Source organism: Agelaius phoeniceus, chromosome 1 (assembly GCF_051311805.1).
Source record: "Agelaius phoeniceus isolate bAgePho1 chromosome 1, bAgePho1.hap1, whole genome shotgun sequence".
Lineage (NCBI taxonomy): Eukaryota > Metazoa > Chordata > Aves > Passeriformes > Icteridae > Agelaius > Agelaius phoeniceus.
Genome location: NC_135265.1, coordinates 133,599,372 through 133,616,551, shown reverse-complemented (window position 1 = coordinate 133,616,551; position 17,180 = coordinate 133,599,372). Strand labels below are relative to the sequence as shown.

At 40.9% G+C, this 17,180-nt stretch overlaps 2 protein-coding genes across 15 annotated transcripts in view; one reads left to right on the top strand and one right to left on the bottom strand.

Annotated features, from left to right (window-relative positions):
* Window positions 1-2,067: 2,067 nt before the first annotated feature.
* On the bottom strand, window positions 2,068-8,436 carry RBM12B (RNA binding motif protein 12B). Of its 13 annotated transcripts, none has more exons than XM_077188004.1 (4): window positions 8,312-8,436; window positions 5,381-5,426; window positions 5,148-5,307; window positions 2,068-4,700 (listed from the first exon to the last, which is right to left on the bottom strand). In XM_077188004.1, exon 4 carries the CDS (start codon window positions 4,670-4,672, stop codon window positions 2,573-2,575), a length of 2,100 nt encoding a protein of 699 aa, XP_077044119.1. In that variant the 5' UTR covers window positions 4,673-4,700; window positions 5,148-5,307; window positions 5,381-5,426; window positions 8,312-8,436; the 3' UTR covers window positions 2,068-2,572. The 13 variants fall into 13 exon arrangements, with proteins under 13 accessions (XP_077044119.1, XP_077044093.1, XP_054501901.2 ...); XM_077187978.1 differs by lacking the exon at window positions 8,312-8,436 and adding an exon at window positions 6,563-8,257; XM_054645926.2 differs by lacking the exon at window positions 5,148-5,307.
* A 1,577-nt stretch (window positions 8,437-10,013) lies between these two features.
* TMEM67 (transmembrane protein 67) overlaps window positions 10,014-17,180 on the top strand; it is a 32,418-nt gene continuing 25,251 nt past the window's right edge. For both annotated transcript variants that reach the window (XM_077187935.1, XM_054633027.2), the window contains exons 1-6: window positions 10,014-10,229; window positions 12,183-12,271; window positions 13,666-13,759; window positions 15,190-15,289; window positions 15,742-15,811; window positions 15,917-15,991. In XM_077187935.1, coding sequence (XP_077044050.1) covers window positions 10,043-10,229; window positions 12,183-12,271; window positions 13,666-13,759; window positions 15,190-15,289; window positions 15,742-15,811; window positions 15,917-15,991 — 615 coding nt within the window. In that variant the 5' untranslated portion in view covers window positions 10,014-10,042. The remainder of the gene's footprint in view (window positions 10,230-12,182; window positions 12,272-13,665; window positions 13,760-15,189; window positions 15,290-15,741; window positions 15,812-15,916; window positions 15,992-17,180) is intronic.

The following is a 17,180-nucleotide window of genomic DNA, read 5'->3' as shown; positions in this document are numbered from 1 at the left end:
CATCACACCATGCACCTGAACCATCTATTCCAGCAGAATCAGAATGTAATGCCCAGTCTGGAGAGGCGGGGGAACAGAGGCAGATGGACACACACATACCCAAAACACCAACTAGACAACAGCTATAAACTAAGCACCAGCTGTCCTCATCCCTGACTAACCTTGTTATTTAGCTGACGTACTGGCATCCCTTCCCAAGTTTCCTCTCCTTCGGTGCATCTGTACGTACTTTGAGATGCAGCTCTTTACAAACTGTGAGAAAGTAATTTTTTTTTGGTCTATCAATCAGACATTTCATATTAACCTAAAGTAGTCATAAACTCTAATCTGGCTTTAAATTAAATACAAATCAGCCACAGGGCAAACAAAAGACCATTTTGTAATGCCTTAATTATGACCTCTGCCATTACAAGCTTTATGACACTTGTTATATGTTCATTGGGGGGAGAAAGGTTTACCATCTGAAAAACTAATGGTATCTTATCAGCAATTACTCTTAACCTTTTCTGAAAACAGACAGTTTTTTCCTAAAAGATAATCTCACACTTCACTGGCTAAGCAACCTCCTAAACTCTTACCTTTCGAACCTCCAAGTTCAAAATCTCCTGTTGTGTAGTAACTAGAAGCACTTTAAAATCAACAAATCATTTAAAACTGATTAACTGGAGAAGTTAGTTGTAATCACATTTTCAACACAGCTTAGTCGTAAAGATGCTAGTTTACAAAAATAGTCACAATGAAGTTTTCAACATGATGGTCAGGGAAGTTTGTTTTGAGAATTCTCATGTCTTTATTTTTCCTACAACATCTTCTGGCTCCTTGATCTCTTTTAAAGTAGCTATTAAATAAAGCACAAAATTGTTGGGTTTTAATTCCTTTTAAGTTCAGAGGAGGATTCAAAACTATATGATTCTGAAGCTAATTCCTAGCAGAAAGCAAAAATCAGTATGTGTTCGAAGTTGAAAACTTGGCCATTATGTTTCTTTGCTCAGAAGAATCTATATATACAGACCTTGCATTATCATTCTAAGAGTTTTTTTCTTGGCACTTAAAACACAGAACAAATAATATGCAGAAGAAATAAAGCTACATTAACCTTTTAAATATTACAGAACAAAAAATTCCATTCTTTTTCTTCTCTTGTACCAAACAGTTGGCATGGAAGTACTGCAATCACAAGGATGACTTCACATAAAGTAATAAAGGTTTGACCACCAGTGAGGGGGGATCATTGACTAGAAAGGCTGCCTGGACAGCTCTATCTTTAAAGCTATTAAAGATGCAATAGGCAAGGCCTTGAGTAGCCCATTTGAGCCAAAACTTGCTCTGAGGAGGGAATTGGAATAGAGACCTCCCTACCTCAGGAATTTAGGAATTCTGGTTATTGAACAAGCAAAGGTTAGAAGTTTTCACTGCCAAGTTGCAACTTTGTTGTCTCAATTTGAGGGGACTGAGACTTAATCCTTTAGTACTACAGATACTATCTTGCACAGTTGTAATGTCAATGAAAGTCCTTGCCCACGCAATCCAAGTTTCCTACTAAGCCTTAATTTTGAAGACACAGCTTTTCCAAGCTTTTATTTCTTCCTAAAATTTAAATATGTTGGTAACAAACCAATGGAAACAACACATTCTAAATGCTGACATAAGCATTTATTTTATTACATAAGAAAATAACGCTTGTCAGCTAGGTTGCCAGTGAGAGATGTTAGTTAAAACTAATCACAGATTGACCTGGAATGCATCCAGACATCATTAGCCAGTTAGTATTCATATTACGCAGCATGTGAAGATAAAACAAAACCACTCGAGTCAGAATTCTTGATCTAATTCCAACACTCATTTTCTGCCTCAAGGTACTACAGTGAGTGAGAAAAAAGCCTAACTGATGAATACAACTTCTGCAAGCTCTGTCAACTACCCATCCTTTGCTATGTTGACAAACTACCAGTTCACTCTTTCCAGACAAAGCAGCCAGCATCATTCTCCATTCTCACCAAGACCCAGATCTGCTGAGCATAATAACTGAGATCATTAACTATACAAGTTTTAAATATAAGACACACATTTAAATGGCAATTTCTTTTTTATTTTAAAAAAACTGCAAAGCCAGCTAATGAGAACAGCAAGCTCTTAAACAGGAATGCCTGCAAACATATGAAACCGAATAAAACCTGAAAAGTTTACACAAAAAGAAACAAAAAAAAAATTAATTTTATTATGCTAACCTCAGTAGGAAGTGTCATTTACTAATGCAGGTAGCACTGAAAATCTTCTATTTGAACCGTTTGTGTGGTCAGTCAACCAGCACTTACGTTTTTATTTGATGCAAAGACATAAGACTGGAATTAATCTGAAAAAAAAACCCAAAGCATTACAACTCCATCCTTTTATACCTTGATGTAAGACATTCAATGTCCTACAGGTATTTCAACCAAGAGCTAAACAACTGAACTGGGTATTATTTACAACCGTTGATGGAAACTGTTTTGCATCTTCCAGTAATTAAAAGTTAAAATAACTGTCAATACTGTCAAACCTAGAATGTGTTATTAGAGCATCTTTTCCTCCTTTACAGCAAACTCAACTTAACTTTCCGTGGACCAATGGGCCTATCATTCAGTTCATTAATAGCAGCCATAGCTTCCTCATAGTTTGTCATAGCAACAATGGCATCACCAGAAGGTAATCCTTGTTCATTGTACTGCACAGAAACTGACTCCGGTATCACTCTATAGCCATAGAAAAAATCCAGAATCTCATTAGGAGTAGCCTTAAAAGGTAAATTTTTCAACAGAATAGGAACAACACGTTCAGAACCACCACTGAAATTTGGATCTGGCATAAATCTTCCTTCAGGAAAATTTCCCATTTTATTATTCCCAAACTCCATTCTGCCAAAAGGTTCACTGTCACCACCAAAATCCATGAGGGGTGGTGGACCCCTAAAATCCTTAGGAGGGCACATGAAGTCCTCAGGGGGATGTCTAAATTCAGAATGATGCCTGAAGTTCCCAGGGGGACCAAAAGAATGCATGGGTGGCCCTTGTGGTGGCCCAGATGGTGAACCAACTGGACGGGAGAGGTCACCTCTGTCATACGGATGTGAATGACCATGCATTTCATTTGGTGCAGATAATGATGCAGCGACACCAAACTTCTGCATCTGATCTTGAGATATAAGTCTTATTAACACTTCTGTTCCCAAAAATGTTTGACGGTTTAAATTTTCTGCTTTCATAGCTTGTTCTTCAGATTTAAACTTCACTAGTGCTTCTCCCAGTCCAACTCCTTTTTCATCATAAAGCAAGTAAATATCATCTTCGTCAATATCAAATCTTGAAAAGAACTTCTGCACTTCAATTTTTGACACATCAAATGGAAAATTCCTTACATAAACACAATTCTTAGGGCTGGAATGACCTTCCCGGTAACTTTTTTCTGATACGGCCTGTCCAAGATGATCTCTGTCCGGTGATCTTTTCCTCTCACAAGAGTCAATTATTTTCAACATTGACTTTCTTGAAATTGGAAAAATGTACACAGGACGATTGAGAAGAACCTTTCTATGACATTCCAAAGCAGCCTGATATTCTCTCTCACTCCTGAACACCACAAAGGCATCTCTAGTCCTTTTCTGATGCTTATCTGTTAGAATCTTAATCTGTTTGCTGTGTATATCCAGTTCAGGAAAAAAATCTCTCAAATCTCTCTTTTCCACATTAAAAGATAGATTTCTTAAGTGTATGTAATATTCCTGGCTAGGAGATGAACGAGAATGTGTTCTTTGTCTCCTTGGTGATCTTGAACGAGAATGCTTCCTTGAATGCATGTAGCCCGAACTTCTCGGAGAATGGTCTTCACACAAAAAGTCATCCATTTCATCTGGCACGTCTATCCGCCCACCGCATTCCATCCACCGTTCCTCTGTGGTTGGACTGATTTCTATAAACCTCTGACCCATGTATTGTCTGTGACGTTTAAGTCCTTCTAAGGCATCACCGGGTGTAGCACATCTTACCAAGCAATCACCATTGTTTAAACCATTGCGGTGCTTTATCAGAATCACTCCATCCACGCGAATCCCCGAAAGGAAAGCACGTACTTCCACTTCCGTTGCAGAGTAAGGTATACCACGTAGAAAGAGGTAACGATCATCCGGGTTAAACGGGTGGCAATCCTTTCTTAACTGATAGTTTGACTTAGGTATACCCATATCACCGTATCTTGTACCATTGGTATGGAAACCAGCCTCCAGGCGATTTGGTGGCCCGTAACTAGGTTTTCTTATTCCTTTTGGGGAAGCTGTAACTAAATGTGGTATATCTCCAATACTTGATGCACTAGAACCATTAGTACCTGTTCTTCTAGAGCCAGACATAGTTTCGCGTCCCCCACGGTCAAATCGTTTCCGGCTCATTTCTATGGTACTCTGCATCTCTGCCTTGCTGCTGAGAAAGAGCTCTATGCGCGAGTCCTTGATAAACCCTCCTGAACAGCTCATGGCACGCCGTGCATCTTCATCTGTGGCAAATATAATAAAAGCCTCCCCAATCTCTCCTCCAATAATATGCACACCTCCATCGGGAATATTCAATCCCAAGAAGAAACGACGAATATCTGGAGGACCCGCAACAACAGGAAGCCCCTGTAAACGGATGACTACAGCCATGCTGAGCTCAACCCACAGCAATAATCACCTGCAGACAAAAAGGTACACATGATAGCACGTCTTTAGTACTCAGCTATTACAGTATCTTATCACTTAAGCTAGAGCCTTTTTAATGAATGCCCTTGTCTCATCAAGAGAGAAGGTATGAAAAAACCCACAAGTTCACTGGAACAAGATTAAAACAATTCACTGAATGTTGATTAGTCAGAACAATTAGCTACTCCACCGGCACTCGTGCACAAATCTATCAATATTCCCTACCCTGAGGGCAACAAAATCCACCTAAGCCACTCCTCACCATCCACAATACCTAAAGAACACCTCAAGTCTTTCACGGCATGGTTACTATGTGCCAGAGATCTCTGCCTACTCCTAAGGAACAAAAAAAATCCGGTTTACTTTTGAACAGGACACTAATTGATAAAAGGAGAAAAGAAAAAGAATAACTATGTCACTGGAAAATGAAGTAACTCACAAACAGTGATGACTTTACTGCTTTGACAAGTTGCTCTACCCAGTGATCAGTTCTGTTCAATAATGTATGTTTTCTCAGCATTCAAAAATGTTGTCTCTTTGGTGTAGTCAGAGTATTAACTGCAGTGGCCACAAGCGTATCCTAGTTGCCAGCCACAAGTCTGTGAGGAAAAAAGGCTGTGTATGATCTTGTCACAATACTCAGTGAGAAGTGTTAAGCTTTTGACAGCTTACCTGTTTCTGCTTTGGAGACCTGATAAATTCTGTAAAATCAACTTAACTGTGGAAAGAAAACGAAACATAATTAATGGCTGATACCTGTACTTTGCTTTACACACTGTGCTACACTGCTGCAGCCCATCCATAGCAGTGGCTAATATTAAAGCCAAGCATGTATGAACCCATGTGAAGAACTCCTTCCATGTTCCAAGATGCCATGCACCATATCTTTCTGTTTCCATTTTAGAAGCAAAAGAAATTCATAATTTAAGTTGACTTCAGGAAACGATGAAAATACGATGAGATTACTTGGTCATCAATTGTGCCACACTGAACTGTTGCAATGAAACAGACTGACAGTGTATCGAGGGAACAGTTCTCAACTGAGTTCTTGGAAGGTGCTTAGGTCCATCTCAGGATTACATGACATGTCCATTCTTCTGAAATCCACCTGGATTCAAACTTCACAAGAGTATGCTACTCACCAGTCCAGCACTGTGCTTAACATACGCAGTGAAGCCCATCAAATGAAACAAAAATATCCAACAAGGAGAAACTTCAGAATGTACCTGAATTTACAAAGCCAACTTCAGTATTTTCCCTAAATCCTTACTCTACTGCCTTTCAAACATAAGAACAAGAAAACCTTGAATACACTGACTTAACATACCCTGATTTTCAACATTTTCCAACATCACACAATAAATAGGACAATATTCTCAGAACAAACACAAGTCTCTGTAGCAAATGACTGCATCCCTTTAAAACAAACACAACAGCCCAATGCTCTGAGCATTTGCAAACACTCCTTCTACAAACCTTGCTCTATAAAGCACTAGATCCTGATGACGAGTTACCAACCAATAACCATTACTGCCACTCCACCTGAACACAGCAAAACAAGAGCAAAGCCCAAATTCTGTCACTAACAGACTCCATGTCACTTCTGCACCAATACTCCATAAGCACAACAAACCGACAACAACTGCCCATTTACAAACTTCACTGATGACCATCTGTTCTGTGCGCTTGTGAGGTGAGTCGACCCCAGCCAGCAGCCAAGCACCCACACAGCTGATTGTTCACTCCTCCTCCCATCAGTGGGATGGGAAAGAACAAAATCGAGAAAACTTGTGGGTCAAGATAAAGACAGTTTCATTGGTGGAAAGAAAAACACAAAACAAAGAAATCACTCACCACCTCCCACAGGCTGACTGATGTCCAGCCTTCCTCCAAATAACAACTGCCTTGAGAGCCAAGATAGAAACCAAAACCATTAAAATACTTCTTCCTCTACCTCCATTTTTGTTGCCCAGCATGATGTTACATGTCACAGATATCCCTTTGGTGAGTTTGGGTCAGCTGTCCCAGCCATGTTCCCTCCCAGCTTCTCACCTACTCTGAGCACACTCACTGCAGGAACAGAGTAGGGAACATCGATAAAGCTTTGATACTGTGCAAGCGCTGTTCAGCCACAGCCAAAACACGGATGTGTTGTCAACATTCCTTTAGCCACAAATCCAAACAACTGTATGGGCTGCTGTGAAGAACATTAACTCCGTCCCAGCCAGACCCAGAACACTTTACAACGTGTCTTCTCAACAGATGCAATGACAGTGCCAAAAAAGCATGGAGAATTCAAGGGCAGAGTTTTCATACAGCACCTTCATGTCTTGAAAAAGCAAAGCCGCTGCCCTGCTACTTCATGATGTATTTAATCTGTAGTACTTCTGGATTCACAACTCCGTTTTCTTATCCCAATTTTTAAACATCATTCACAACAGCTCTCCTCCATAATCCTTCGGTGATAGACAGCAAGTTCTCCACGATGAACCAGGGATACAATACACAACCTTCAGTGGTGAAAACCAGACCAGTGGTTCCAGATCATAATGGGATCTCTAACAAGTCCATAAACAAATGCAAGTTCAGATAATAGCTCTTACTGACTGTCTAGTAAATCATCACACATGGATAGAAAGCACAGACAAGCCATCCAAATTTAAAGTGCATAACCAAAAAGATTTGACTTGTCATGAAAGTAAGAGCAATTCATTAACTGAACAAGGACTTCAGAAAGCAAGGATTTGGAGAATAAATAACTTCATGCCACAGCTTAAAAGCACAGAAGTGTACAGTTTTATGAAATTTTATATATAAGCAAAATTGGCTAGAAAACAGTACAATACCTATTCTTCCACAGTCTCAGGAAATTCCAAACATTAAAGCCATTAAAATAATCCACAATTTATAAACGCGGTAGGAAACTAAGTCTGCACTAGACTAGGATTTTTATCATAACACTGAAAGATTACACACAGACTGCAAGCTAGAAAGAACACCCACAGAAACACCTCGTCTACGAAATTGGACCAGTACAGAATAATCAGCGGAACAGGGGAAGGTTTCTTATTTTGTTCTTCAAAATAAGCCTCAATAGAGGAAGCAGGCTGCTGCGAATAGCAGTTTGCACAGTGCGGAAGGAAAACATGAGTGAGCTCTGCAGCTGGCTCCGCTACACAGTGGAATGTAGCACGGAACCGCTTCCCAGCAAGTCGGCCCGCCGGCCCCGGCGCTGCTGGAGAGACCCGCGGCGGGCGGCAGGGCCGGGCACGGCCGGGGGGCACGGGGCGAGGGGAGGGCGCCCCGCGCCACACGCGCTGCGGCCCGCCAGAGCCACCGCTGCTGCTCCCCCGCGGAGAGGCCCCTCTGCTTCCCGACACCGGGACAGGGCTGGGGGAAGCACCGGGAGCAGGGAAGTGGGGTGGGAAGCCCAGGGACACGAGAAGGCCGGGGCACACGGGGCCGGGGCACACGGAGCGGCCGCGCAGCGGTTCCGCGAGGGTCGGGTAACCGAGAACCGGCAAACTTCGCGCCGCCCTCGGCCACACTCCGCACCCAGGGGAGACGTGCTCTGTCCCTCACGCCATCCATCCACGCACCCACCGGACACGCCGCTCAGCGAGCGCCGCAGCTCCCGGCACGGCTCCGCCAAGATGGCGCCGCCTCCACTGCCCCCCCCAACGCTGAGGGGAAGTTGCGCGAGCGCGAGCGCAGACGTGCGCGCGCACCCTCCGGGCGGGGCGACCCCGCCCCCTCCGCTGCAGTGCGCGGGCGCGAGCCGCGCCGCAGGCAGTGCGCATGCGCTCCCTGCCTCAGTAGCTCTGAGGGAGCTGTGTAATAACAGAGCGGTTTGATTGTAGCTATGCGTAGAGATAGACCTTCACCGTGACAGATCTGTATGTAGAGATCCGTCACACGGTGACCGAGCGCCGCTGCCGCTCTGTGCGCCGCGCTCAGGCTCGTTCCCGTCGGTGCCGGCCCGTGCCGAGCTCAGACGCCGCTCAGGGCCGCGGGTCCGACCCCTTAGCCCGGTTTGGAACGCGGCTCGGGGCTGGCTCCGGCCTGGGCTCTGAGAGGAGGGGAGGACAAGGATGCACGAATGGAGGAGAAGGAGGAAAGGTTCAAGATTAAGTAAAGGGAAGGGCAGAGGCAGAGTCCCTTGGTTGTGCAAGCGAGGTATATTTATCCTAATGTTTATCCTACCTGCCTTCCCTGACTTTACGTTCTCCCGTCTTTTTGTGCATATCCTGTACATGACTGCTCCATTTTACGTAGGAAAAAAACCCCTGTACTATTTATGATAGATTCACCTCGAAATGTTGCCGGCTTTAGGAGCTCTCTCAACACAGATAGAGTCTTGTTTAGAAAAAAGACACTGTTTATTCTGTGCGGGGTACAAGGTGGAGGTTTCCACAAATCAAGCACACCAGTAAAACAGTTACGTCTTTACGTAGTCAAATTTACATGAACCTGAGCCTGGAGACAGGTAATTCTACTTGAAAACATAAACTCAACCTTTTAACAGTTGTTGAGCCAACAAAATCTAGTGACAAATAAAGCATGTAATGTCAAAAATCATAATAGTTAGGCAATTAGCACACAGGAGAGTGACAATAAGAAATAACTAAAATCCAGGACATGGTGTATTGCAAAGTTTTGGTAAGGGAGTGAGGCAAAAGGCAACAGGCAGAAACAGGCACAGGAAGTTCCACCTGAGCATGAAAAACTTGACTGTGCAGGTGCACTGGAACAGGATGCTCAGAGAGGTTGTGGAGTCTCCCTCACTGGAGATATTCAAGAGCTCTCTGGTCACAATCCTGTGCCGTGTGCTCTGGGATGGCCCTGCTTGAGCAGGGAGGTTGCACCAGATTGCACCAGATGACCCACTGTGGTCCTTTCCAACCGGACTCATTCTGTGCTTCTGTGGGTTGTGAACAAGAGTGTGACAAAGGTGTAAAAGGTAAAGGGGAGTAACACTGGCTGAGCATCCATTGCTCTAGACATTTTGTGTTTTCACCTTGTTACCCCTTCCCTGTCTGGGGAGAAATTACAAACACGTGTTCCATTGGGATGATACACTGTGCATCAGTTCTAGAGACGAGGTACTGGCAAATGCAAGACGGGCCACTGTGTCCTCTCGTTTCTCGCTCCTGTCTCGCACCCGACGAACGAAACTCTCAGTATAGCAAACACAAACTCGGGCTAGTGCACCCTCCCCCGCCCCGCCCCGTCCCGCCCCGCGGACCCTTCGCGTGTTGCGGCGGCTGGCCCCCGGCGCTCGCCGTACCGCGCGGCTCCGGCCAATGGGCGCGCGCGGGCGGGGCGCGGGGTGCCATGGCGACGCGGGGCCGCGGGGCCGCCGCCGCCGCGCTGCTCATGGCGGTGTCGGCGGCGCTGCCCCCCGCCCGCGGCTTCTCCGTCCCGCTGCAGCGCCCCGCCGACTGCGGCGCCGACCGCTACTTCGACAGCTCCCGCCTGGCTTGCGCGCCCTGCGGGGCCCACCAGCGGCAGAGCGCCGGCGGTGAGCGATGGGGGAGGCGGGGCTCGGGCAGCTCCGCGCTGAATCCGCCCCCAGCAGCGGGCAGTGCGCGATTGGGGCTCCGGCTGTGGCGGTAAAACAGGTCTGGGAAAGCCGCGAAAGGGCCGGGATCCCGCAGAGACCTCAGAGGCCCCAGCACAGCTGTGATGTATCTGAGATACAGCTCAGAGAAATGACTTTCGACCTTTTTCTAATAATTTTTTTTTCTTTCTCTCAAGCATTATATTTTATTTGCATTTTCATCTGTAAAATTCTACAGGACCGTGAATTTATGTTCTCGATCACTTCTGTAACTTTAAACTCCTTGTCAGACTTGAATGTCTGAGATACCAAGTGTCAGATCCTCATGCTGTGCCTGTGCTAGTCCAAGTCCCACATGGGAACTTAGAGCACATACAGCACAGCCTGACAGTACTAAATGGAAAATACAGATAGCTGGCTGCTTTCCTTAGGGCATAAGGAGGTATTAAAGGGTCCATCTTTCATACAATACACAGTCCAACAAGAGTGGGAGTTCCCTGGTGTGTGTACAAATTTGAGCCTGAGACCCAAGAACCTCTCTCTGCAGGGCTGGTACTTTGTGGAAAGCAGTGATGTGGAGGGCTCTGCTCACAGCTGCTGCGTGGAAGCTGCTTACCTTCTCCACCACCACCATGGTGTCCTAAAGACTGACCCCATAGTTACTTACTGGGAAAAAAAATACTATTTGTTTTCAGATCCCCTGAGAATGTGGGTGTCTAGATCCATAGCTCCTTTTTAGGCTGAATCTTCCTCTAAATAAACGGCTTCAAGGAGAGGAGAATTCCAAGGGGAGGTCAAGTGTTTATTTTTACCTGCAGATCTGACTGGAGCGGTGCAGATAGGTGCTGCTCAATGCTATTTGCATCTTGGCTGAATTCCACTTGTGATTGCCCATACCCTCCTTGGCTAGCTCATCAGCCTGGATTCTGCTTTCAGGTGACATCCCTAAAAATCTAGGTATTGTCACTGTGAGTGTCACAACTCAAACTTTTCATTGATCCAATCCAATTGGGCTTTTTCTTCTTTAGAATTAAGTAGAAATATTTGATCACTTTGACAAATGTTTCTGTACAGCTGGACTCATTAGAATGTAATTTAAAGTTATAAAACTTTCCACAGAATTCAACATTATTTTTGCCTGAACAGTTCAATAAGCTTAAACGATAAATACAGTTTATTAGTACATATAATCAATTTTGGTTTCCAGTATGTGTTTAAAAGTACAGAGGGAAATTCATGACACTGAGACAGGAAACATTTCTAAAAAAAAAAGTCGTTTAGCACTAGCAGGTGGGCATTATACTGTGCCATGAAAAGAGTGTTTAATTTCATACAAAATATTAAGTATATTGTGTTCACTCACTGAAAACCATTCAATATAAACCTTGATTCCCATGCACAATTTTAAAAGCCTTGAGTTGAAAACAGCTTTTCATACAACAGTTATATTTTGAAAAACCTTTTCATAGGAGTGCATTTTGGTTTTAGGACTGACTTCAAATTGAAAAAATAAAACCTGTATACAAACATATAATGCTGATGTTGTAGAGAGGAAGGGCTGTGGCAAGATTTAGATAGAGAGATTATATCTCTTACAGACCAACTGGTAAAATTTGGTTTCATTAAAAAACCCTCAAAATACAAACTCTGTATCCCTATTCCACCCTGGTAGATCAGTCAGCCTTGTAACATTCTCCTAAAACATCTATGTGCAAACTGGATTGGGCATTTTTCAAAAAATGGGTATTTTTTAAAAAGCAAGATGATTTTCATTCACATCTCATTCAGGTGTTTTATGTGTCTATCAAATTATCCATCTTGATCTCTTGAGAGCAATAGTAGTTGTTCTTCATATTCTGTTACAACCAGTCAGTTCTATATAGATTAAAAATGCATTTGTTTTGTTTTCTTCAGGTAGTTCCTGTGAATGTGAGCCAGGATACAGGATGGTTTCTAGTAATGGGGGGTTCTCTGTTACTTGTGAAAAATGCCCAGAAAATATGGTAAGTCTTGTATGTTCCATGTTTGCCATAATGATAGAGTACTAATCATAACCATTATGGGGTTTTTAATTTTAAATTTTGTCCTGGCTGCAAGTTATTTTGCATTAATTTAAAATATTTTTACGTAATAGTCTTTGATTGGGAATTTCTTAGACCATGCTTATATGCAGTATTTTTTTTTCCAATTTAGAGTTGTCTATTTCTATTATTTTGCCTTTTTCATTACAAATTTGACCCCATGAGAAAATAAGAATTTTTTAAGTGTTTAAGTTCCTTCCACTACTTTTCTTCTCTGCTTTGTCCTTGTTCAGAGAGCACAACTCTGAACAATGTTGAAGATGCTTTTCAGCTCATAGATATCTTAACTGATTATTTATGTAAATACCATTATTGTGATATTTAGGCTCTATCTTCATAATCCACAATATTTCATCTTCTTACTTCAAAATGAGCTGCTCCTACTATGTTACTTGAATTATAATTATAATTTCATCAGTTCTTCTGACCTTCCTTGACAAATTAAGTTACAATTTTGTGTCATAATCTCAGCATTGATCCAGAGACACCAGGCTAAACAAGATTTTTTCCCACTATAGTCAACAAAGAAATGTATTTTTCCATCAAACCAACTTTTGAGGGTGAGCCACTCTCAGGAGAGCAGCTTACTTGCCTGAGTTAGGTGTTCAGTGGCTAATGGGCTATGTAGGTAATTTCCCTTTTCTTTCCATCTTCTTGCTGTGTTAGACAAAGACTTTGTATCCTTTTGTGTTGTGATCTTTTGCTATTTTTTCCTCTTTCCTGCAATGGTGGCATTTGCCTTTGATCTACTGCCAAGGCTTTTGCAAAGATAAAATGGTCATAGTGGAGAAGGGAGTAACATCAGTAGCACTTGAGGATGAGAGTTGTCTTCATTTTCCTCAGTGGTTTTATCTGTAATGCAGTTACTTCATAGTATAAAATAAGTGTGGATATGAACTGTCTGGGTAGGTACAAAATTCCAAACAATTATATAAGCTGCTTCACTTAGAACTCTTCAATTTCCATTACTTCTATATATTTAAATGCAATTGCAGCATGCAGTTTATATGCAAAATGTCTATGTATGCATTATTATGTTTATTCAATGTATCTTTTTTTAAACATTCTATTTTTCATTTTCCCTGAAGGATGTGAGCTAACAGGTTCAGAGGAGCTTAACTTTTTTGTGTGTGTTTGCTAGAAATTACTTTTGCTAGATTGTTTAGCCTTTTTTTATCTTTAAAAGCTTCATTAATATTATTGATGTTTTATCTGAACTCATTTTCTATTAACTAAAGGCTGGATAAGGCATTCTTCACAGATACTGGATGATCTCTATATTTTTGAAAATTCTAATGTTTTATATTTTATTTTAGAGCGGAGTTACTCAAGATGGATGGAATTGCATTACTTGCCCCAGAGGCCTGACTTCAAAAGGAAACTGTAAATGCCCCAATAATGAAATACTAGGTAAAAAATGTATTCCAGCTATGAGATGATAGCACTTGTTTTAGATATTTGAGTTTACTAAGATACGCTCTTCTGTTCAGTAAGAAAGAAAATTTTACATATGTTTTCGTATCTAATGTAAAAATTCAACATCACTCTTGATCTTCTTGGTCATGAAAAACAACAGATAAATCTATACCATTGCTCATTGCAATAAAAACTATTGTGCAAACATTCCATGAATGAATACTGATGTATCACTTCCTTCAAGCTCTTTGGCAATGGATGGAGTCGTTAAAGTTGGAATAAAAACAATGTCAATACAGACTATAAAAACATTACAGTGTTTTGAAGTATAAAGTGCAGTAAAGGAATTGTAACTGTATGAGTAGGTGGGAGAGAACAGGCTGAGCAAATCAAGCAAATGGCTGTGCATTAGTGTCGGTGGATTTCGTGCCTCCCTGAGATAATTGTACCTGTGACTTTCTGAGATGTGCTTCCCTATACCTGTGCTTCTTACTTGATGCTCTCTAGTAGTTGCAGATGATATTCAGTAGACAGAAAAATAATGTTAAATTTAGTGTTAAATGAATTTTTGCTTATTTTGCATGGTAGAAATGTAAGAGCAAAGTACAGTTTTCATCAATGGTGTAAAACATAAAAGCTCTTGGGACCTCTAGTTTTCCTTATTTTCAAAGACGTGAACTGCCTGTAATTCTCTGAATAAATATTACAAATGTCCACTTTAGTTAAATTTCTGACAGAATATATTGGAGAATCAGTGTTTTCCAGATCAATAATTTTAAATTTTCCTAGGAATCTGCAAAACACTGAATACCAGTCTTCTGCCTTAAACTTTGTGAGAGTTACAAAATACATTTCAGGCCTTTATGGTAAAATATTGAGAGCAAAGCTGATTCTGTAATTTGACATGCAGGAAGAACATTAGTACTGTATTTTTTTATGCTCTTTGGATTTTTTTTTCTTAGTAATTAGATTTGAAATCTCTTGTTCAGATGATGTAGTCGGTGGAAGATGCAGTTTTGAAACTTGGAAATTGTGACATTTCCACGAATCATTTCAGATGAAATGTAATTTTTTTTCCCAGTAATTTGCAAACTTCTTGTTTTGAATGTTTGCTTTGCAGTGAGGCCTTTGTTTGAATCTTATTCAGAATAAATAACAGTGGAACAGCCAAACTAGACATGAAATGTTGCATTTCTCATTTAAAACTAAACTGCATGTGCACACCTATAAGCAGTGCACACAGACGTGCAGGAATGTGCATTTGTAGTGGATGTTATTTGCATGTTGTACTCTTGATTTTTTCAAAATAAACTCTTTGAGTTTATTTTAGATCTGCACAGATGCTGAATTTTTTCACATTTATCTCGAACTGTGGGACACTGCATCAGTTAGTTTTATCAAAGTTGCTTTTCTTTTCTGCTTAGTGGAAAGAAGCCTTGATGGTGTTTTGCTTGATGAAGCATTGTGCATACATTGTAATGGAAGTGAGCACTCCTTCTCTGCCTCAGATGCATCAGGAAGCAGGTGGGGGCTCTTTGACTTTTGTGATGATAAATTTAAAAGTGTCATGCTAGTTTAAATGGAATATTCCTGAGGAACAGACCATGTCTTTGGGATGACAGTTTTGAAGGCATGGAATTGGAAATCCTCAACCCTGTATCAAACCCACTGTGTTTTGCGCTCACTGAAGTCCTTATATGGCCAGCAGCTTGGTTTTTTGTCTTGCTTTAGTGTGACTAAAAAGCAGGCTCTGGATTGGAAGCAGAAGAGAATTCTTATTCTGATAAACTATTATTTGATTTGTTTTCTACTTCACTGGTAGTAGAAACAAATCAGTAATCACTTTTGAATTTCAGTTCAAACTAGTGAAGTTGCTGATGCTGTCCCTGGGCATGCTATGTAATCAGCTTTCTCTGAGGACTAAATATCATGCTTAATTACATTTTAAGTGCATTCTTCATGTTTGTGATCCATAGGTGTGTAAGATGTGAACAGACATTCATACAAGTAAGCAAGTCTTGTGACTGCAACAGCCCAAACATTCTAGTAAGTAGAAGAATGGTTATTGTATTGAAGTTCAGAAAAAGAAAAGTTATTTTGACAAGTGTATCAATATCTTATTAATATTTTTTATTCTTATATTTCTTTCAGACTGGGGGGTTGTGTTTCTTGGCTCATGAAGGTTTACCCCCAAAGGGAGTTGCAGCTGTTCGTTTTGCACAACTAGTAAGTGTACTTATTCTAAAACACTTTTACACTTTCTCATTACTTACTTTCAGTAAATATTTCAAATTCCCATTTTTTGTCTGATCCCAGTGATGGCAAGGTCATTTGAATCAGGATAGAGTGCAGGTATGGACACCAAGCAAGCATTGTTATAATGGAGTAAGCTTTTAAAAATTCATGCTGTTTTGGAGACTGAAAAGGGGAAGTAATTTACATTACTTTAATATCAAAACTAGTAGCATGTGACCTTTTGTATTAATTGTGTGCATTTAAAGCATACTCTTGTATCACAAAAACATGCTGAAGAGTCCCTGAGTGCCTCTGGACGTTTTTACTATATAAAATATGTATTTGTGTAAAACATTTGAAAAAAATACAAGGCTTGAGTTTACTGCTTGATCTTAGACCTTATAGAAGAAAATGGGCACCTACAAAGTTTGAGATTGTCTGCAAAATTGCTGAACTCCTTGAATTAGCTAATGAATGAAAATATGTTCTACTGACAAGCTTGAAGGGGTTTTCATTGTTTTAGTTAATGAACTTTCATTAAATGTGAAATCTGATCAAAGTTAGGACCATTTTCCAGGTAGTTCTGAATTCAGGAAACGCTATGTGGCTAAGAAATGTGTTTTTCTCCTAAATGAGTTGATGTTAAAAGCTACCACTTGAAAGAAAGTGAAAAGCAGTCTTCAGTTTTTCAGATATGAAACATTCATTTGCTCCCTGAAAATGCCATCTTCTAAGTAATATTTTATTGAAAATATGTCTTTTCAGTTGCTTCCAGTATGTATGAAGGCTATGTGTAGTTCAAATGTGAGTAGTTATAAGAAAGAGATTATAAAAAGGAGGAACTAATTAATTTGGCAAATTTGGTCCTAAGTTAGATTTGCCATCAAGTCAACATCTTACCCCTGAAATTGTTATTACTTCCCTTGTGAGGTAAAGAAAACTTCTACATCACTGAATCATATTCAAAGCTTAAATAGTTCAACTCTTTTCCTGTATACTTTGTTTAATTTAGGGAAATGAAAGAAATTATTGCATTACGGTTGTGTTTTGAACTAATATTGTTAGACTGAGATATTTACAAATGACAGAATGGTCTTAGAAAAAAAAAATGTAGCATCTTCTAGCTGACATAGTTTTCCAGACTGTTACATTATGTAGGAGTTGTTGTGAACAAAGACAA

Excerpts from the sequence above, each read along its gene's own strand:
- RBM12B (XM_077188004.1), bottom strand. The coding sequence starts at position 4,672 with ATGGCTGTAGTCATCCGTTTACAGGGGCTTCCTGTTGTTGCGGGTCCT.